The sequence below is a fragment of the Strix aluco genome, chromosome 1 (genome assembly GCF_031877795.1).
Source record: "Strix aluco isolate bStrAlu1 chromosome 1, bStrAlu1.hap1, whole genome shotgun sequence".
Taxonomy (NCBI): domain Eukaryota; kingdom Metazoa; phylum Chordata; class Aves; order Strigiformes; family Strigidae; genus Strix; species Strix aluco.
The window spans coordinates 67,723,662-67,747,192 of record NC_133931.1 but is presented as its reverse complement, the minus strand read 5'-3'; the positions used below and the strand labels follow the sequence as shown (position 1 = coordinate 67,747,192).

The window sequence follows — 23,531 nt, the reverse complement described above, 5'->3', positions numbered from 1 at the left end:
AAAAAATGCAAACAAAGGAATTTATTGTTGGGTACTTAAAATGTTCCCCAGCACTTCCTAATAGAAAGTGTGATAAATGATGCACTGTTCAAGGAATGAAAGTATCTACAGTGCGATCTTTTTAACACCAGGGTTACAGAATACGGTTAGACATGCAACTTCAATTGGGTGACAGCAGTGTGATTGTGAACATTACCATTCAGGAGGGAAATATGTTTGGTTTATTTTGCTTTTTTCACTTGTTTCTCCTATCTTGGGAATTACTAACACCACAGAAAAGTGACTTCTTAAGCAATCTGATTAATATAAAGAAAACAAGCCTGGCAAATTCTTCAATTTATAAAAAGAAACAAAGGGAATTTAAGAATGAAAGAAAAATGTAAGAGGACACTGCAAGAAATCATGCCAGATGTAGCATTTCTCCAACAATTTGCTCAATCAAAAAGCAAGCCATTATTTATTTCAGTACTTTTCATTGAATCCAATTGTTTCTAAGTTGACTTTACAGCACAGGTCCTGTAGTATTGTATTTTACTGTTGCTTCGGGATATCCAGGCAACGCTTCTGCAGGAGTCTAGTCTTTCAGAAAGGACTCTGCCCCTGAGCAGGGGGGAGCTGGGGGGCACTTTGGGGCCCAGGGGTTGTGAACAGCACTGAGCTGTGTTCCATTTGGTGCAAGTTGTCTGTCTGAGGTGGGAACCATCTTCCTCCTGTGAGAGTCTTTGCCTTAGAGCGACTAGATAGTCACATCCCAGGCTTTCCTGGACCTCCCTTTCGGTTTTTCTATCCAGGTCCCATCTGCTTCAGCCTTAATGTGTCATGCATCCTTTTCCCCTTCCCCCAGGTTGCTTTAACAGGCTTCAACATTTGCTTCTGTGAGGCCCAGTGAACTACCAGCCTGTTGCTCTCTTTGCTTTCTCCCTGTGCTGTGTCATAGGGTGCTCAGCATCCTATGGTACAGGTAGCAGTGCATCTTCTAGTGGTAGCAAGGAAGGTTAACCACTGCGATGCTCAGAGGGGAAGCCCCTATTGAAAAAAGAGGTGAAAACATAAAGGAAGCATTTTTTTTACTTGACAAACTGTTATGGCATTTAATACCTTTCCCAGTATTCTACAGTTATGGTTGAGGGGACATTATTTTATTCCCTTTGTCTTCAGGTGCTTACGACTTCAGAAAATTTACCTCTGGGCTAAAAAGTGTTTATAGCAAGGATCTCAAATAGCTTCACTTAGGGTACCTTTTTATATCAAAAAAGTCTCATAGAACCACCTGTCCTACTGTATAATATTCTTTGACCCTTCTGTCTTACATTTTTAAGTCATAGTACAGTTGCAATAGTAACTTAAATTGAAAAATGATGCTGGGAAAGTATTTTCATTGCTTATGCAAAGTGGTTTAGTTTCAATCATTTGTAACATAATACTAATGACATTTTCTGATGGATCTTTATATATGGAACCTTTTCTGTGTAGTGCCTCAAATATTGCAATTTAGTACAGGCATTTGTAATCTTAAGGATGCTAAACTTCAGACCTCTTGTCTGAATTTCAGGAAAACATGATCTGGGTCACATTTGCCACTTACTGTTACCTTTCAGCTTTGTGTAGAATAGCTGCCTGCTTCTCCTTCTATTCTTCCCATCAGTTTTATTCCATAGAAAATCCTTAGACAGCATATTCAGCTTAGAATTTAACATATGGCCCACAGATGGCATGGAGATACGTCCCTGCCACTGAAGGTGGTGAACACTGAGTGAGCCCGGAAGGCTAAAGGGAAGTCCAGCTGAATTCCTTCTTCCCCATGTCAGAAGGGGAGGCACGCCTTATTTACTATTGCCTGCATCATTATGGTGCTGGAAGAATACTTTGATCATACTGTGTTTATCTGTGGGTAAAGGGAAGACTTCACTTTATCATTCTTATCATTTGGACTCCATTTTAGAGAGGTGAAATATAGGGGAAACTTGACTTGCATATATAAATGCACAAATGTTTCCTCAAATACACCATCACCTGCTTCTAAGAGCGTCCCTTCTTGGAATGGACTAAAGTAAAACTTAAAGGTATTATTCTAAAAGCTATTCAGACACATGCATCATAAAACTGGTTATTTTGCTTTCTCATGCAAAAGTTCAACACTTCTGAACACACAGGAGCAGCGTGTCTCAGTTTTTTTGTGAAGTATAGCAACAGAGGTTGAGAAAATCTGTCAAAAGCTCAGGGCACCTGCAGGTCTGACTCAGGTAAGCCACAGCTGCTGTGAAGCAGAAGGATCCATGGCTGCAGCTTCTGCTGTCTGGGAATTCTTCTCTCCCTCTTCCCCTCTGAGTCCTCTGGTTTTCATTGCCTCTCTACAGAAGAGGCATGATGGCTGCTCAGTGTCAGCTTCAGAGGTCATGCTGACATGCCACAGTCAGCCTAGCAAGGGAAAATTTGTCTGTCTGCTTTTTGTAATGCTCTATCAATGTAAGGCAGTGTACTAGAAGAAGACTGCAAGTGTCTGTCCTGTTGCTATATCATGTAGCTAGGATTTCAGCCTGAGTTGGGGGAAACTGGTTGGAGGTGGAAAACCAGGGAGGGTCGTGTCCTGGTGGGGAAGGTGTGGGAAGATAAGGGAGTATAATGTCTGCCTGGCAGAGATGTTGATCATATGTGTCTGATTGAAATGGTCAGTAGCTGAAGTAAAATGCATGTAGATCTGAGCTGCTGGACTGGGGATTTACACAGTAAAAGAAGCAGTGTATCTTGAATGTTGTTCAAGCAAGCAGTAGCTTGAATGTTGTGCTCCTCCAGGACCAAATTAACAACCTGAGTTCCTCTTGGGAGGTAACCAAAATGCTGCCAAAATGATGACAGCTGGAGACCACAAAGTAACACAGATTATATCCCTAGAAATCAGTCCTTTTCCTCTTTAATTTCCATGCCGAGAAAATGTTTTTCTCAGAGTTGTGCTGAGTGGTGGGGATGGGCATGGCTAGGAGCTAGGAGTACATTTAGTAGAACAAGAATAGAAATAGCAGTTTGGGGTTTTCTCTTTATCTCAGGAGGAAGCTAAACAGCCTTTTTAGGGAATGTGAGACTTTGACTGGACAAACACAAATTGTGTAGGATAATTGAGAAGATTGTACCTTTAAATTTAGTTTGCAGCACAACACTCTAAGCCTTTGCAATATTTTTCTGAAAAGTTTTTCCTCTTTCTCATTCAAGTATACTGGATAATAATGTTATTATCTACATGGTGATTTTCACCCAAATGTCTGTAATTGCTTTACAGCTGTAAACATCAGGAGTCTCATTGTACAGCAGCTGAAGAAAAACATGCTGAAGTTTGTTACATATTTAGGAATAGCTTTGGAAAGGAAAAAATCTGTGTTTGGACTCCATTTTTGCTACAGGAGAACCAGATTTGGTATTTTTCATCTTCCTTTTGTCATCTCTGAACTTTTTTCCATTCTACTATGTCCTTTTTGTGATAATGGACCAGACGACACACATTATTCAAAAGGCAGGGTACACTCTATTATATGGTGGCATAATAATGTTCTCTGGTTTATTCTTTGTTCTATTCCTACTAATTTATAACATTCAATTTGCTTTTTTTTATCACTGTTAAGTACAGACCTGACATTTTTGTAAAACTGTCTATTATAATGCCAGCATTTTGTTCTTAAATGGTAATAATCTCAGGACTTATCACTGATATATATGTGTATAGATGGATTTTTCTCCATATGGGTTATTTTACATTTAGCTGCATTGAGTTACATCAGCCATTTTATAACCCAGTCACTTAGTCTTGTAAGGTTTCTGCAACATTTCAGTTAGCCATCTTTTTTAGCACCCTGAGTAACCTGATACTACCAGAAAGTCTTTACACCTTACTGTTCATACCCTTTTCCTATCATTTATGAACAGACTGAAGAACAGGGCTGAACACAGACCCCTCCTGGACTCCACTGGGGACATCCCTCTGATCTTAGAAGTGACTGTCTGTGCCCTAATGATTCTTTGGGGCTAGCCAACCCTTTTTCCATGTGATCCATCCTTTGGTGCATTAGCTTATTTAGAGTTTTTGATGAAGGCTTTTATCAAATGCACATTTAGGCATCTGAGGCTCTCCCTCATCCACCTGCTTCTTTATTCCTTCAAAGGACTCCAGCAGGTTTCTGAGGCACAGATCCCTTTTGCAAAGTCACGCTGGCTCTTCCATGGCATGTCATATTTATTTTGTGGGTTTTTTTCTGCCATAGTTTTGTTCTTCTGACTGCTTTTCTGCTAATTTGCCTGGGAAAGCTCTACAGGAACCCTTCACAAATTAGAAAACTGAAAGTTTACCAGTCAGCAAGTGCCAGGCTTTTGTGTATGAGGAAGGAACCTGAACCTCTCCCCATCTTCACAGTAAACACTGAGGCAAAGATGCTGTTTAGTTCTTGTTGCATTTTTATCTTTTCTAAAGACTCTTTCTTGCACAGACTGTCAGCCACTGTATTTGTGGACAATGCCTTCCACATACTACTTCAGTAGTAGCTATATTAAATAATGTTTAAAAAAATCTTAATGCTTAGCTTGTGGTTTTCCCTTTGCTTCTGTCATATACACTGTCCTGGGTGATGTACAACCTACAGGAGGAATCCTTGCCTAAAGGTTTTTGGATCTAAAATAATTCAAAATATAGCAACCAGGCTATTAATTTCCCTTTTCTCTTTCCATGACTTGTAGACATCCCAGGGGATTTTTGGAGGGTTAAACAATCTGACTCTGCACCCACGCTAGGGGGCAGAAGCACTCATGACAACTTCTGCAGCCATGGACCCCTGGTTATTCAGACTGTGGGGCTGGTTAGAGAGTACTGAGAGACTCTTTTGCTTCCTGTGCTCATATATCCTTCTTAAGCAGTTGAGACATGTCTGGCACACTCACTCAAATGCAGAGGCTGGAAAGTTTATATGAAGTTTAGCTCCTACTGACATATCAGAAAAACACACTATTTCATTTTTATCATAGAAAGTATTGATAGTTAGAAAGCTATTGCAAAAAGATACTATTAATAAAGTAGTTTAGGCATAAATAAGAAAATTTAAAAATTGTAGCACTAAGATTCATTCAAAGAATCCCCTTCAAATGCCATTAAAAAAATCAGAGTACAAGACCTGAACTGTTAAGAGAAATTTGAAATGTCAGATACAGGAAGCATAAATGCCATAATGATGAGGAAGGGGTGTAAGAAATATGAAATCCAGGCCTGAAAGGCAGAAAATACTCCCATGATGACTGAAGCAATGTTTTCATATCTGTGTTTTGTACTATATTGTACAGGTCTCTGCTTTCAGAGACCATTAAAGAGTTAGATCTCAAATGAAGATACAGGGCAGAGGAAGGGAAATGTTAAATTTATTTTTAATAAGTTATTTAAAGAATTGTTTGAACCATATAAAATAGGTGAGGAAAAGGGCTCAAGAGACGGAATCAGAGAATGTCACCATCTTGCTACTCAGATAAAGTAACTTTTGCTGGACCTGGGCAAGAAAAGTTGTTTTCATTTCTATAGTACATATGAATCTTATCAATGCCAGCATAATTTTTACCCGCTCATGTAGAAAATGTAAGATGCTCTATTTGCAGTCAGTGTTTCCAAAGACAGATCTACTGACCCATCATTGCTTATAACTTTAAGGTTACATGAAGTAGACTCATGTTGCATAACTGTATTTTCATATGATTGCTTTTTTGCTTCAGATTTGCTACTGTCTCTGTTCGCTACCTTTGCTTACAATGAGAATTGGTCCCCTAGTTGGTTTAAAACTCTAGGGTAGTTATAAGAATAGCCTACAACAACTTATAATGCATTTTTATATGGCTTCTTATTTATTTCCTTTAAAATGGTTTTATTTACTTTTTACACATTCTGAATGTGGATGGTGCTTTTTGCAATACCCACCCTGATCCAGTTTCTTCTCCACAAGGTGGGCTGCCCATGTGTCCCAAGCTAAATGTAAGTTCCATGTTGAAAGCTTGTTACCTAAGTTACCATGAAAATTAGAGAAGGAGATGGCAAGTCTAAGAAGAGAAAGATAAGAGGTGGGCAAAGAAAGAATAAAGTTGGGATTGCTCACAGATAAAATGGAACAAAATTTCCCTACCCACCATTGTAGGTTCTAAATCATTGATGGGGTCTACACTATGTTTCTCAGAGATGAACTTTTCAGCCCATTTTGTTTATATCTGACATTTTAATACTGGCATTGAATTATAGATCTTTTCAGTCACCTTAATTATGCAAGAGCATGGTTATTGATGAAAATGTGACTTTGTGAAAGGGTTTTTTACCTGTACATACAAAATAGGGAAGATGCACATAGCCTTACAGTAGAGTTGGAAACAGAGAGAGGAGGATGAGTGAAGTCTGAAGCTGATCACTAGGTCTTCCAGCTGCATTATTTTAAAGGTCCTTTCTGACCACTGAAGGATGCTGTCCAGCTGAGCAGTGCAGGATGACTAAGGTTAATATTCTACAGCGAGAAGGAAGAAATGAATAGGATAAAGAAAGAAAACACATTGTTTTGGATCTCTCCAGGGCTTCATGCTTCCTGAGCTAGTTAGAAAGTGGCAAAGTTCAGTCCAGTGTTCCTTCTCCCCTGCGTGCTGAAGGAGTGATCCCAGGGCAGTTTCAGTTCATGTGCTCAGCATAAGAGCTGCTTATTGTTCTCAACACAAAACTGTAGCTCAGGCATGTACAGTGAGACAACCCTGGAAATCTGCAGTAGCGTTTTACATAAGCGTATCAATAAGTGTCATATGATGGCATTCGACACAAAGCATTTGGTTTTCATATTAATGTGTTGGTTAATGTTTGTTTCAAAAATGTGCATGAACTGGGAGGAAAGGCATGAAGTTCTAAATGCATGAAAAAGTGTAAAATTGCATAGCACCAGCAAAAAACATTATAAAAGACTCATGCTGTTCTAAACAGCAAGTGCTTCTAGCCCACTCTTTTCCCCCAAACCTTCTAAAAGCACCCAGCTGTGAGCCCTTTTAATGAAAGTCTAAAGTCTACATTTAAAATAAAGATGTTAAATTTATGTTTTGAAATCAATTTTAAAAAGATTACATGGCCACTAAGCAATGCTGAAAACTCTTATTATTGGGGCAGCTAAGAATAACTACTGAACCCCTCCCCAGAGTTTTTCTTCTTATTTATTGTTAAGGCCTGCCATCCTTTTTCTGACTCTTTGCACTGCTCTTCATTATCTATTCTTTTTTGCATTTTGATCTAACGGAATAAATATACCTTGCTTCTGATATTTGTGTTCATCTGTTTTAAAGATCCGCAGACACCTTAGGTGTTACAGAGTACATATTAATAATATTTTTGGAAGTCCTGCAGTGGCACAATAACAGATTTATGTGTTTGATATCTTAATGTTTCAGACAGCCTCACATAGACAGAATGTTTTTCCATTCACCAAATCATCAAGAGACTAGCCTCAAATCAGTTTTGTGGGACAGTGACAAAAATTTAACAGGATTAGAAAATTGATAAAGTGACTGCATAATTACCCATCAGTATCAGATATGATCTGTTTATAAGAGCCAGGTACTAAAAATAAGACTTGGCCAAGTTTCCTTGGCTTTTCTCTGTAGTAATCCTAAAAGGTCACTGATGTGGAAATGTGACTTCTCTGTCCCTCAACAGTCTGGTCTGTTTATAACAGTTTTTGCGATTTTTTTAGTATTCTAAAGGCATGTCATCTACATCTTCAGATTACAAAGAGTACTCTGGAAAAAAATACTCCACCCAGTGGATGTTGCAAATGTCTGTTCTGTGCAAAAGGGGCCACGGTAGGGTGCAGACTTGGTGTTTGGGATTTAAACACTTTTAGAGTGTCTCTGGTGCCATTTCAGATTGGAGAAGGGAGCTCTTTCAGCCTGTTCATGAGCCTTTTGAGCCAGTCTGCTTTAAAGATGTGCATTTAATGGACCCAGAGGCCCCCAAATATATTTCATAGAGCCTTGACCAGACAGAAGCAAAGACTTGGAAACAAAGAGGTGGCCCATGGGCTGTGTGAATTTCCTGCAGAAAGTCTGAGTCTTGAAACCACCTGCAGGTCTTTTATCTGTTGTGAGAAACTGTGAAAGTTTTGGTTTGTTTTGTTTTTTTTTTTTAATTTTTCATATTGACAACTGCAACTGACCTTTGAAATAGCTACTGAGTCAATACATGGCTCTAGATATATTCACATGCTTTCTTCTTCCCCCCACTTAGTATAGCAAAAATAGAAACAAAGTGATCATTTGAATAAAGCATGGTGGATTATAATAATATATACAATTAAAATTTAGTATTAGTATATACACTTAAACAGAATCCTTCTTTTAGTGGTCATCTCCACTATTGATCAAATGAGCTGCTGGCATGCACATTTGAGTGGCGGGACCTGCAATATTCATCTGTGTTCCAGTGCACTGTGTGTTTTCCCATCTATGAATGTATAATGTGATACCTTAGATACATTTTAATACTTTTCTACCATTCATGTAGGCTGTGATTTGGAATTACATAAAAGCAATATAGTCAATATTCATGTAAGCATTAATAAAACATTTTGTTATGTATTTATTGAGAATTTCATAACATTCTTATATGAGGGATAAACATCAAAAATATGATTTTCTATTTGAAAAGAGTCGTCCTTCCATTTTTTTTCATACATCTTAAAAAAGCTGTTAAACAGTTTACCTTAATGTTTAAAGATATGCTAGCTATAACTGTTGTTTGAAGAGCTAGTTAGAATCAAGGTGATAAAAAATGTTATGTTCTTCTTGTTGAACCTGTTTCAAGTAACAAGTAAGTATGCCTAAGCAGATTTTATTATAAGGAATATCCCAAAATAACTGGAGGTTTTTGCACAGTACTACCCTGATTTGTCACAGGCTGAGTAATAGCAGAGCATAATGCAATTTAACAATTAATTCCTGATTCTCTTCCATATTTAAGACATTCCAGTGCTTATCAGCTGCAAATAAGAAATCATCGGAAAGCATATGGCATCTGTTGCACACTGCACCATGCGTTTCAGTACCAGGAAAATTACAAAACTAAGGGAGGAGCCTGTGTATGAAAACCATTTTTTCCCCACCTATAGCAGATGGTCAGATTTCTAATTTAAAATTTTCTTGGAGTTTTGGCATAGTGCCATCTGTCTCCACAGCTGCAACAGTGCAATAACTCTGTCACCTCTCTTAGAAAATGTTTCTTGAGAGTAAATTTAATGCCTAGCGAAGTGTTGAATTTACAGCTGCTGGGAGCAGAATATAATATGTAAGAGATGGCCACAAGGCCCTTCTGATTTCCCTCACCTGGTTGTAAGTAAGGTTGTGTTTATATGAAACTGTTGTGCACAGCATTAGGGAGTTGGAGGGAAGATGTTTCCGCTTATTTATTTTCTCAGGCCCTTCAGTAATCCTGTATACAAAGAATTGATCAGCAGTGTCAGTGGAGATCTTGCACAAAGAGCTTGACTGAGATTATGAAAAATTCATAATCATTGCAAGAAGACTGTTTTCTGTAAGTTTTTTCTTTGTCTCAGCTCTGTCAGTCTCTATTAACATTGAAAATACTAGTGTAGATGGGTGGTTGTAATTTTAAATACCTTGCAAAGTGTTCAGCCTATCTATCTGCGTAGGTATGCAATTGGAGATGGTGGCCCACCTTTGCAGAGCTGCCAGGATAGTTTTCTGAAGTAGCACTAAATGGGCACTTATGGCATGAGAGATGCTTTTACTGATTTTCTCTGGTGAAGGCAAGTCAGACTCTTCCAGACAGAAGATGGGTATCAGGCACTACTAGCTTGAATTCGATTTGAAATTCGGTTCTGGAATGAAGGTCTTTCTATCCCATGACCACAATCTGAATTGTCAAGTTTGATCTATAGTATCTGTGTCTGCAATAGCATGGAGGTTATGCATATGTGAAATTTACTTTCTTTTAGAAATTCATGTGTAGGTTTGGCTGGCTCTTCCACTTTTGTAAACTTATAAATAAGATTAGTGACAGGTTTATACAGTTTCCAGATCTTTGAGAGGCTTTCAAAACCTTTGTTACCCTTGTCACCTTCAGATGACAGGTGATTTGCCAGCATTTTTGGAAAATGTCAGTTGGATACCCTGGATCCAGCAGGTTTCTCCACATGTTCAGTCAGCCTTGAGCTACACTCATAGTTGAGGCTTGCAGGAATGGTTTCTCTTACGGTTTATTCAAGGAATGGATCAGTTCCTGGAAAACTCAGGTGACTGGAAAGAGAGAGCGGTGGAGATGAGGTGTCTCCATTAGAAAACTGGTGCTGGGTGCACAGGCACAACTACTGCTCTGTCAGAGGAAACCGCATGCGCGAGAGCTGCTTGACAATGGAGGAAATCGCAGTGCAGAGATCCTTTTCCTCACACCCTCACAAAGAGTGTCCTTTCTGAAAAATTGTATCTATGTTTGATTCGACCCCAATTATCTCTTCTTTGTCTCTCTGCCCCCCTGTCTCACCCTCTATAGGGCAAAACACACCTCAAAAGCGTGTTTGGGCTCTTCCATCTTCCCACATGTTGCTGCTCCAGAGCCAACCCCATACAACATTGCATTTCTGAATAAACAAGAGTTCTTCCCAGTGGGGCTATGAGACATGTTTCTGGGTTTGCATGATGCTGTCTGCATTAAGCTCTATCACAGTGGCACAGTTTGAATTCTGAGCAGCGATTATCAGCTATTTGAATACAGCAAATGAGTTCTACATGCTGCATTAATATATCAACATGGCTCTTTAGGTAGCATTAGTGAGTTAGTATTCATTTTTCTCTCACTTTATAAATTGACGGACATATATTCCCTAAATCTTTCATGTCTGCTCTGGTTTTGGTGATCATAATGATTTTCTAGGTTTGGTATTGAAGATATTTTTATTAAAGGGAAGGTGATGAAAGTGAGGAAAGATAACCTTGTAGCAAAACAATTGGACAGGAACAAGTTGTGTTGTGGCATCCTGCCTTGGCCTTGTGTTGTCACCTTGGATAAATCATTATATCTCTCTATACTGTTCCTCATCCACTGAAATGGCCACGATAATATCTAATTTTTATCACAGTTTATATGACTTATCTGCTTATGCTTTAAGTAATGGACTGGCTCTCATCCGTGTCTTTCAGAAGGGGGATCTGATCTTCACTGCAGCCTCTAGGTATTACGATATTTCACATAGCTGTTAATGATAATGACTGGAAGTGATGAGTAATGTTTAAAATCCAAGCTATTCAGAAGCCACATTTTAGATTTCTGCTATCAAATCATCTTGAAGACAGCAGCATTTTCCCCTTAGAGAGTGAATAATTAAGAGTAGATTAATACACTATCTGACAACTTTTTGTCAGATATTTTCTGCTGCTTTTAAGGGAAAGTTTCAAATCTGAAACATTTGTCTCCAATAGACAGAAGCCCTAGTCAAGTTAATTATTATTTGCATAAAAATCAGGTCTTCAAAAAATTGCTTGAGTCCTTGATCCTACAAGCACTTAAAGGCGTTCTTAATCTTACACATGATCAGTTCCATTTAGTTTATTTAGATCACACAGATGATAAAGGTTAAGTCTCTGCCCAGGCATTTATAGGATTGGAGCCTCAGATTATGTATGCTAAGTGGCAAAACACCATTTCAAATTCAAAACACCACCTCATCGAAAACCATTTTGTAGAAAATACTATTTTTCTAGAAAATTCACCAAAAGCCACCTGTTTTTCTTGGGTTTGTAGCTGAGAAATGAAAGGACTTTGCATTCCAGATAGTTTTATTTTTAATTTACTCTATTTCCCCTTAATTTTAAAATGCAGGTATATGACAATCTCCTTCCTACAGGCTGGTTTGCAATCTGCTCATTCAAATGATGAAGGCCAGAGGTACCTCCAAAAGCTTTTTCTGCCCTAGGTTTCATTTTACAAACAAGCCAAAAGACCAGGACAATCAGGCACTTTGAATAAAATAATGATCCCCTTAACCAACTTCTCACCAGACATTCTGTACTTTTCTGCTAGATTGAGGTGCTCAGAAATAATTTTTTCCCTGTCCAAAGTATGTTTTCTCAGCTCGTTTTGGGACGTTTTTGCTCTGTCAACACATGCATGCATATACACCTAACACAGAAAGAAAATAAAGCAGGACATACACTTACCTGCTTTCTGTTATTTTTCAGCTACAATACTATTGAAATGCATCAGCTGGGAGCTACCCTTGTTGACTGATTCCTAGAACTGACCTTATGTTTCTTCATAGATGGGAAAGGGCATGGAGAGAAATGCGAATCGTTTCCTTGAGCTCTTCCCAAGCAACTTCCATAACTTTCCTTAGAGGAAAGTGTATATCCACATATGGAGCCTGAGTCTCTCTTCACATTAGGACTTCCATAGCACTGTCAAGCATATGTGATATGATCTTAAGAGCAAATAAAATGTATGGGCTTTGTGGTAAATGGACATACTTCTGATGTGCTCAAGCTTCTGCTGACATCAGCTCTTGTTTCAGCAACAACAGAAAAACCTCATGATCAGGCTTTTATTGCTTTTCTTACTATTGCTCACAGAGATGAAGGCTCCTTTTTCTGACTGCAGCACCAAGCTCTGAAGGCAGTGATCAGGGAAGGGAGATGACTGAAATGATTATAGAAAGGCTATGCCTTCTTTTCATCAGAGGGCTGTTCACATGAAAGCTTGTTTCTCTTCTGCTGCAGAAGAAATTGAAGTGAGGAGCAGAAAACAGAAGGAGCTGGGCTTTTAGCACCATGGCGAGGTAGATCCATTAGCCATCCATCCCCCATGTGTAAACAAATACTGTAATTTTGGAGGCTCAATAAAGTATGACACCTCTATTCCAGTGCTTAATCTGCCGAGCCGGTCCCTAGACTAAAGCAATGCCTTCAGGTTTTGTGCCAGGAATGGGATCAGAATTTGACCAAAATTATGTTGCAATTTAGAATCAACTTGAGTTACATGTGTCACCTACAGATCAAAGAAAAAATTCCCTGCAATGTTTATGGAAGCTAATTAGTTGCTTCAGTGTTGGTTTTTACCACTGTTTTACTTTGTTTCAGCCTTCAGATTCTTCAGGAGTATAAATGAGAGCTCTGTTGTTTCTGAGTGTTTGAACAGCTTGTCATTCCTCTACAGGCTTAGGGCAATAACTGCCAGATTTACTTTATGAACAGGACTAAAGAGTTCACCTTGGTTTGTGACTGGCATAGAAAGATTTCTTCAGGATGAAGATTCATTAGCCAAAGCTGTAGCTTTCATGGGAGTAGTATGCTTGCCTGCTTTGTTCTTACACGGGCAATGATGCTAGGAAGCAAGTGAAACTCCCCAGTTTGGGGGCCAGGGGAGAGGAGAGGTATAACACCCATTGCAAGTCACTTGGAAATGTTTTGGATGGTTGACCATCTACTCTGCAGACTGAGAGACAGAGCAAGTAGACATTAAAGGAACAAGGACAAATAACATGCTGCACAACTGTCAGGAATTAACAATGTAATTTATGCAAATGAAAGATTTCACAGGAGTCCCACTAGTTGAAAAGGTCTGGTGAAGTGAAAGAGCACTATTTTTAGTTATCCTACCAGAGTTCATCCATTTGTATAAGCATTAGCATTCAGCAGCACAGGTTATCCAGTATCCTAAAAAGTCCATGTGTTTAGAAGTGTTTACATGATCCAAGCCTAAATTTCCAAGTCTCAATATGCAAGGATCGTAACAGTGCCTTCAGTGGAAAACAGTCACCAACCCCTTATTTGCATGTGTTTGTGCAAAGAAACACATTACATGTGTTTGTGATTTTGGCAAGTGAGCTTTGTCCTGATATACGCTCCCTTAACCCCTACTATTAGCATGATGTTGGACCCCTCTTCTCCAAGCAGCCACAGATTTTTCATGAACTTGTAGGAAGCTCATTGTTCCGGGCCTCTACCGCTGTCAGACTTGGCTGGAATTGCCCAGTGAGTGCAAAAGTTATTGGAAAAACACAGTGGAGACACATTTGGAGAGTCACTGCTCTTGCACAGCCTTGGTTTCCTTAGGAACTAAAGATTGTTAATACGTGTTGTAATCAATCTTGCTGTAAACATGCTATATGAGCATGTTTATTTTCTAATATTTTATTCTAATTTTATGTAAAAATATGCAATGACATACTAAGTTCTTTATAACCGCCTTGCATAATCACATTAAATAATTTTTTTTGTAGTAAGAGAGATTCTGCTTTGTAAGCAAGTTTTGAAGTCAGTGTCCTGGATATCTGCTAGCAGAAAAGCACACCAGACCTGTATCCTGGAGGCCATATTGCTCTGCTGCCTAACCTTGATACAAAAGCGTTTATGAGAGAGAAAATAATTTCAAGCTCTTACTACATCTTTCCCTGTCTACAGCCAATTGCACAGCTAGTCAATTTGTACCATTTGCTGAAACATTCACCTACAGATTATACATAATTTCTGAAATATTGTCAAAGCTTTTAATATAACAAAAAAGTGCCTCAACTTTCTCTACAAATACTTTTTTTTTTTTTTTTCATGATGGAAACAGAAATGCACCATGGGCTGAATCCAATATTTTGACAGAACTGTCATCCAAACACTCATCACTATGACACTTTCCTTACTTTTTTCACACCGAATAGAGTTAGTCTGAGGCACACTGGTAATGTGAATAATTGCAGTGTGGGAGACTTTCAGGTTCAAAGCCAATCTTGTTACCTTGCTATGTGAGTGCTAGTTGTTAAAATTTGCTGTGGTTTCCTATTGTGTGCAAGAATACTAATTAGTTTAGCAGCACATATGCATTCTGTTTTTCTCTGTTTTAAAAGGCGACTACAGTGACTAGAAACGTAAAAGTATAATCATCCTAGGTAAATTGGATGGCACTTAAGCAATCAAATGCTAGTACAGTCTTGTAAAAGTAGTTTTAGGGAAATATTTCAAGCTTTATTCACTCAGGTAGCATTCTCAAGAGCCAAAGTACTGCTTTTTTTTTTCTGCACAATTGAGTCTTAAATATTGCATCAAGACACAACAAAACAGGTTTTACTAGTCCTATAATACTGCTTAAGACTGTTTTGAAAACAGCAGATTTGCCATCAGGCACCCAAGGCATCCATTAATTGACCAATTAAAAAAAATGTCTGGGAGTATGTTAATTCCATTAGACTACAGTTGTCTATGTTTTTTTAGGGTAAATTCATTTTAATGATTTTGTTTCTTTTTTTTTTTCACATAACCTCTAGGCTGTTCCAATGAATTGTTTTCTTCTAATGTGTGAAAGAAAATGATACCATATCACAGAAAATGCACTTAAATGAGTTTTAACTGCTTTAGTTATTTAAAACTTACATTTGTTTTAGATTGTCCTGTGTTACATATTTTCATGTTCCTCTTTTTCTTCTCTGATTGCTTTTTATAAACAGCTCTTTTCCTCTTTCTTCTTTCCACTCTCCACACTCTCTCCCTTCTTAATTTCTTATAAATTGTTTCTTGCTAAAATGTCACCTCAAATCAGTGACAACAGCCATCTTCAATGGGGATGTACAGTGTCTGAATGGCATCCTCCTTATCCCTGAATCATTTCCCAGTTGTTTGTCTTATTGTCTGTTGTCTGAAAAACATACTTTTTCCTATGAACAAGAGAATATGATCCATTCTGTCTTGCTTTGGTTTGTCTGACACAAGCAAGTAATATTTGGACAGGGGCTTGTCTACTCTCTTTTTGCTCCCCCATAACCTCAGACAATTTCTGAGAAGAAATTCAACAGACATAAACTCCACAATGCAAATGATCATGATTTTCATAATCCACAACTGCTGAAACAGATGGGGACAGCAAAATGATATGGATAATCTAATGTAGAAATTGTTTATTAATTACCAAATAAATGGTATTTTCAGGTTTTGTCAATGATACATTCTTGGTTTGGAAGGTCGTAGTTCTGAAGGGACCATGTTTTAGTAATACGTTGTGCTCTAACCAATGAAGCAAGAAACAACACTCACTCCTTTGGTTGAAGTGCTAAAGCCAGGGATCCTCCTCGAGCAAGGGACAGGTGGCAGTGGCCGCTCACTCACTTTCTGTTAGGATGAGTTATGTTTCCATGAAACAGTTTAGGAACATGAGATGAAGAAAAAGCAGGAGTAAATACTAGGTGTTTTCTTCAATGGCATCAGTGGCAGGTGTCAAAGAAATTGGTGCAAAGCCTGGGGGCTTCCTTTCCCCTAGAACTGTTTGTGTACATGTACAGTATGAGCAGTATGTGCTGTCTTGTTTTAAAATAAACCATCTTTACCACACAGACATAAAGCAGGTGGAACAACTTTTCACCTTCAGTATTTAGCATACATTAGGTGAGTTTGGCTCCTGGTTTTGCTTTTTTTTTTTTTTTTTTGCTACAGAAACAGAGCACAGAGGTTGTGGTAAGAGATGTCAGCTTAATTCTGGTGGATGTGGCACATTGAAGCTGGTAGAAGAAAAAAATGTCCTTCTGTGTCCACCACACAAACAACCTTAGCTTCCCATCTCCTGCAAAGAATTGAAATGCGTGTGTATGTGTGTTGCCAAGTACGTGTCCCTGTTTCACATTTCTACTGTACAAACTAGAAGTCCAACATATGGTTTCACTATCTTAAAAGAAGCCACAGAGTCTCCAGAAAAAAGCTGTTCTTAGCTAATCTCACTGTTGGGGTAACGTAATGCCAGTAAGGGGAACACTGCCTTTTAGGGTCATCTAGGGCTTGGTCCTTGCTCCTTCAGTGGCTCTGCAAATGGACCCACCTGCTTCAGAGATTTTTTTCCCTTACACTTCTTAATTCAATCTTCAATGCAGAAGCATGTTTCTTGAATGCTGCTCTGATGTTTTGAAGGGGGCAGCGAAAGTGTAGTGGATCAGCTATAAAGAAAGATTGGCTAAGGAGCTGGTGTAGTAAGTGTAGTAGGAACTAGTGGGGAATTGAAGACCTGCAATAAAATAAATAGAAACAAGTTCTGTTGTACATGGCTGTAACTTGCATTTATCTGTGAGATTTGTACCCAGTGGCTGAAATGGGGAATAACTTATGCTGCCTCGCTGCAAACACATATTGCCAGTGTCAGAACAACTAGATCACACACAGGGCCTCCCAAAATTATGCCTCCTGTCCACAGACTATGTGTAACAGCTCTGTAAGCATTTGCATGACTTACTGCAGGAATGGCTGTACTGGATGCACTTTGAAAGAGCAATGGGATGGGGCCAAGCTTGTACATTGACACCTAAATGTAAATGTTTACGTATAGATATGTACATGTGAGCTAAGTGTCTGAACCAATGTCAGAGTCACTGTAGGTGATGGAAACCTAAAGTGACTTAAGTTAGTACCAGCCGGGGTGCTTGTATGTCTGCAAGGGACTGGTAGGATCTACAGGAGAGCTGTGCTGTTTTGTTCTGAGCTGGGAACTGGAGGTGAGCAGAGGTATCCCAGGGGCATCCAAAATATTCCCTGCAGAATCTTTTTCTGCAGTGATTTTCTTTACCTGTGATGCCAGTCAAACTCACCTTCATGGTTCAAGTGGACAGGTTGTACTTGGGAACAGCTGGGACACAGGCCTGTCTCTGGGTATCATCTTTGTTGTGGGCAAAGGGTGTGACTGACAGGTGAAGTTTTATTCGAGAGGTAGATATAAGGTACAAGTTATTACTGTACTTGTCATGTGAGCACCTCAGCTTTATAATCCTTAAGGAAAAGATTTTCTTTTAAGTTTTTTACCCCATTAAATTCTCCAATCATTCCTAAATAATTTGCCAAAACCAGCATGATTTGCCAAAACCAAAAGAAACCAATGATTTTCCAAAGCCAATACTGAGTTACAGGGCTGACTCCCAAAATCGAGGAGGTTAGAGGTTTTCTGCTTGTCAGATTTTGACTCTCTTCAGTGGTTCTGAGAGCTCATCCAGTCATAATGCCACTATCTCCAGTATACTTTTTGGGCTCTAACACACCCTCACACAACATAATTTCTCCTCTGAGCCCTTTCCCAAGCCAATGGTGACCACTTCAGCTGTTCTTACAATTTTTGAGGTTCTTTTAACCTGTAGAGTATAAGAACCTTTATGAAATTTCCCAGGTCTCTGTGTGTGTGTGTGTCTGTATATGACCTCCACAAGAGGTCATACATCCTAATGTAGAGCTTGACTTCACAAAGAATAAACTGTTTGGAGGACAGAAAAGCATCCCTCAGGTGCCCCACACTGCATTGCCTTTTCCCTCTAGTGAGAATGGTGCAAGTTGCTCCCCTTCTTGTACCTCCCCTCGTTGGGGTCTTACCCATAGGAAACAGAAAACAAAAATCAGGCAGGCACGAAGGCAGAGAGGGTTTTTCCTAGGCACAGCTGACATATTCAAGAAGGCCAAAGCCGGTAGCACTGCTACTAAACCCATCCACTCACTTCCACGTGGGAAAGATGGTTTTTTGGTTCCTTATATCCATTCACCATTACTATACACTATTGCAAACCCCAGGAGAAACATGAGTTTTGAAAAAACAAATCACGAAGTTACCAGATCTTCCCATCCTAGATTTTACTTTATTCTCAAGGTATCCAGATGGGAGCAACATGTTTGATGTACTTAAACCTACAAATTTGATTTCATCTTCAGATTCAGCATTTTGACTCACATAATTTAGCTTATAATGAGAAGTTCACACCTCAGAGCAATGCATTTTGAGGTCACAGGCAAAAAGCCAATCTCCAACTACTTGTATCAAGCTGTATTTCAAATTCTCCAAAAGGAGTCAAAATGGAGAAGGCTTTCCTCTTTTTTACTGATGTATCAAATTATTACAAGGTGAATTCATTTCAAAAGAGGCAAAAAAACCCCAAAAGACCTTGATGTGGGTCTTTGCAGCCAAATTTCTGCAGGCTGCTCTGTGCCGATCAGGCCTCACACCACCAGGAGTGTATTGGCTGAACAGATACCAGCAAATCATTTTTAATACCTCATTTCAGGTCTTTGGAGATTAATTTTATCATAAATTTGGAAGCCTGATTTAATTGCGCTAATTATATTTTCTCCTGGGAGTTGATGGATTACTACTTACTATCTCCTTGCTGTATGTAATGAATCACACTGAGGCTTTCTCTTATTTATACCTGCTAAGAGTCTAGGAAATGAGTTGCGATAGGCATTAAAGAAAGATGTAAGAAATTACCCTAAACCATTTGCTACATGTTCTTATTCCTTTCATAGGTCTGTTCTCACATATGATGATAATGATTCCGTTCTTCTGGAAATAATTGCAGAAACACCATTTTAATTATTTCTCTATGGGGAATCCACTGAAGAGAGCATATTTCAGGCATGCGAGACATCTACGGTTCCTCTTCACATCACCCTATTAACATCCATCCTCATCTATTCATTTTTGAACCGAATGCCATAGATGTGGAAGTCATTATGGCCACCACACTCCCCGGTACTTGTGATTCCATCAGATGTAATCATGCACACGTCGGAGGCTTGATTTCACTGCTGCTAGAATTTGCTACTGAATGGAAGCAGGGAATAGGTGACATCCTGTCATAGAATAAAGTTCATCTGTCACGTTCAAGTGCCAGTCACCAGGATATCTTGTCTTTTGTACAGCTTTGGAAAATCACGCTGGCTTCTGATCTCTGAATGACCTTCTCTTCTCAGCATTTATCTCATGCAAAAAGCTTATAATCGGTATTTATCATTTATGTGGAAAGAAAAACAGCCCACTCCTAAAATTAGGTAACCATTAAAACAGTGTGCTTTCTGTCATCTTAATTCTCCTGTGGATTTTAAAAAAAAAATGAAGTGTTGGTTTCTTGGGGTGAGGGGGTCTCACAATGGCTGACCCCCAACCCCCATCTTCATGTTATAGTTCTGCTCTGAAATCTTTCCCTTTCTCACTGCCTTTTGCAGTCAGAGCAATAGCTAAGTTAGGAACAAGTACACCCCTGGTCCAGCCTTGATGCTGAACTGCTAGCTGGGGACTCTTTCTGACCCTGCCATGGGTCCCTCCCCCTCCCATGCAGAAAAGTGAGGTCCTTGCCTGCCTTGTGGTGAAGAGGCTCCTTCCTGGGTGGTCGTGTGCCCTCTTCACACTGGGGAACACAGAGGTCAGGGGGAAGTCTGCGCTACACTGCTTGGGCAGTTGGACATCATGTAGACCCTCAGGATTTCAACCATGAGTTGCAGCTGCCAAGGGATTTCTTCTGCTGATTGGGGGTACCAGGTAGGATGCTGCGAAGCACTGAGTCCAGTGAGCTCAGCTGAGAGTGAGAAGGGAGGACCCGCATCTCTTTAGATTCCTGAGCTGATGGAAACAGAATTTTGAAAGTTGTTCATGCTGTAATTTGTCTGGTTACTCCCTTTCATAAACTGCATTTTCTCAAACGCGGTATCACCTAAAGGTGGATCCTTCTTTCAGATATGGCAATCATTTCCCCTTAATTAATCTTGATAGTTTGTTCATCTTCGTGGAACAGATCTTCACAAGGAGAAAGAAAGGCACATTTCCTTCAGAAGCGAGTTATGAACACACTAAATTGAAAAGCTGCGATGTTCTGTCACATTAACTCGGTCCCTACAACGCAGCGGTCGCACGTGATAAATGGCAACATTAAGAATAACATTAGAGCACACGTGCACAGGGTTGTGATGGCAACCAGGATACCTAACTGCCTGGTGTTACACACATTGCGCTCCTCATTTGTGCCTTCAGGAATGATGGACGTAGAGGGAAAAAAAAAATCAATATTTTTTTCAATTTTTTCTCACAGTTGACAAAATATGGGGATTATAACTGGACCTTCTGCTGAGCTGTAATCCTGTAACTTTAGTGCTATGAAAAAATATGTAATTATGTGTACGTAATTAATATAGAAACATATGACATATAGCATAATTTATTACAGAAATTATGATATATATTTATTTGTATAAACTGTGTGTGTGGGTGTATAATGTTACGTAAACCCCCAGGAACAGTTTTCCAGGGTGTCTGTCACTGTCATACCAAAGTGCTGACACTGCTGTGAGCAGGAGGGTGACTGCCTATTTAAGACTGTAAATGGCAGTGAGCATTATTTTCTTCTGCTTTTGACCTATCTTTCCCCATTTCTGAATGGCTGGTATTCAGTGCTTTCTTTAAGCCAGTTAGCCGGATAAGGTTTGCTTATTAAAAGTCACAGACACTATTTTAAATCACACCGCTGTCAATTAATCTCTTTAGTGGGTCATATTGCTATAGAGTCCTGGAGGTTTCTGACTCAAGCCGAAGCACTGACAGCTTTGAATGATATGCCCTGATATCAGTGCGGCCTTAAACAGTGGCAGGGGATTTTTCCAGAGCCCTTGGTGTTATTTTCACCTTTACATTGCAATCGATACTAACAGCACCATTCCCACACAGCCTGGCGAGGTCATGTTTAGGCTAACGCTGACCACTTCCATTATCCCACTGGTGCCTTCTTTTGCGCTTTCTCCTGTCTATAGTTCAAATCAAATACTTATTTCAAAAGGGTATATTTATGCTCCTTTAAAACTACCCTTGGATGTGATGCCCAAGAAATTTTTAAGCCATTTAAGCAACCTTTGTGCTGGAGCTAGTGCTTGTGCAGTTGATGTGTACAGCTCCTTGCTTTCCCTCTTGCCAGCTGTAGCTCTGCTACAGGCTTACTGAGGCAGGAGCTGCATTTGTGCTCCACATTTTTATGCAGCAGCTAAGGCAGAGGGCTCTGGTTCATTCTCTGACTCCTACAGTGCAAGCAAATTCTAATAGTTTAAACACACTTCGGTTTATTTTTAGTCTGAAGGATGAGTGTGTGCAAGCCAGAGACTGGAAAACTGGGCAGAGAAATTGAGCTTTTCTTCTTCAGGACCTTTGTGGCGAGTAAGGCAAAAAGAGGTAGCGGGTGAGAAACACGGGCTGTGGCTTGTGTAAAGGTCCTGACTGCTTCTAGATGCAACTTCTGCAGAGAAAGCTTTTGTACTGGGGACATCCCTCACAGGGGGGACGTGGAAGGTAATTTGGGCGGTGTAAAAACATGCCTGCTCTGTATCTGTTTGCATGGTGAAGTGGCATTTAGCCACAGCCACTGTGCCAACCAAATAAGACTACCTCTGGAGAGCAGGACCTGCTCCTGGGGAGCAGGACAGAGCTGATGCAGGGCAGCCAGGGGAACAGCTCTGTCATTTTTCCTTTGATTTCTGTATGAGGAGAAGGCAGTGGTGGGGCTCAGTGGGTTTAAGGACAAAGAAGTCCCCAGAATTACTCATCCTACAATTTCTTTTCTGTCTCCTTTTTCTATCTTTTTTGCAGAGTTAAATGTAAGGGAATCCGATGTAAGAGTGTGTGATGAATCATCATGTAAATATGGAGGAGTGTGCAAGGAAGAGGGCGATGGCTTGAAATGTGCGTGTCAGTTCCAGGTAAGGGCTGCTCACCTTTTTTTGTTTGCCGTTTCTGACCAATCTTTCAGGTGTACTTAAGTATTTATAGAATCACTGCTTTAAAAATTTCACTCATCAACAGGCTTATATAGTCGATACCTATAGGCTCCTTTTGTAATGGCACTGATTGAGATGGTATGTGACAGAAATTTACTAGAGTGTGCTCAGGGACCAAGTGGAGAGTGTGGCATCACGTTTGCTCCCTGCACAGTTTTGGTAAATAAGTCAGCTGGCAGCTCAGAGTGATGTGAGGAAGAATGGAGGGCCACTGTGTGTGCCAAGCACCCCACCTGCGACCGGCACAAGCAGAGTTGGGGAGTGCCAGCTGACACCCGCTCACTGCTTCCCCACCTTGCCTCATCTTGCCCTGAGACATGAGACGGGAGGGGAGGTGACCCAGAGCAGGGTGTCCAAGCATTGTCACAGATACCAGATGAAGCTTTTAAATTTAAATGCAGTACTTATGTATTGCTTAGTGTACTAAGCAGTATTTGGAGGATTCTTCCCTGCTCTGCTGGTAGCCAAATATGGTACATTAGATCCAGGAAGACCTTAAGGCATTTTGAAAATCATATAATAACAGGATCACCAATGATCATAAAATTTATGAATGGAAACAATGAATTAGTCCTACTCAGTAAAAAAAAAAAAAAGAAAATTAATTAAAAATATCCTCTGAACTTTGAAAAAGTAATAAATAGCAAGTTCAGTTTGCTTCATTATTTTTTGAGCCTTTAGTTTACAGTTTTTTGTAACTATCATGGCAGTCCTTCCTCCGCTTCCACCCCCGACTTTTTAGAGAAAAGAGAATAGTGCGGTTCTTTCTTTCTACAATTTATAGCCAGGATAAATGTATCAAATATTATGAGACTCCTGGTAAAACCGGAAGAGGTGGCAGTGTTATCAGCCAACCCTGGAGTGGGCATTCTTTCCGTGTCTCAAAAATAATCGTGTGTTCTGTTTCCAATAAATAATAAATCAAGGGGAACCAGAATAGCAACAGTGTGTAT

The 23,531-nt window shown here is 39.6% G+C and overlaps 1 protein-coding gene across 1 annotated transcript in view; it reads left to right on the top strand.

Annotated features, from left to right (window-relative positions):
* Positions 1-23,531, top strand: part of TMEFF1 (transmembrane protein with EGF like and two follistatin like domains 1) — a 125,814-nt gene that overhangs the window by 47,299 nt on the left and 54,984 nt on the right. The window contains exon 2 of the mRNA XM_074823946.1: positions 22,391-22,500. Coding sequence (XP_074680047.1) covers positions 22,391-22,500 — 110 coding nt within the window. The remainder of the gene's footprint in view (positions 1-22,390; positions 22,501-23,531) is intronic.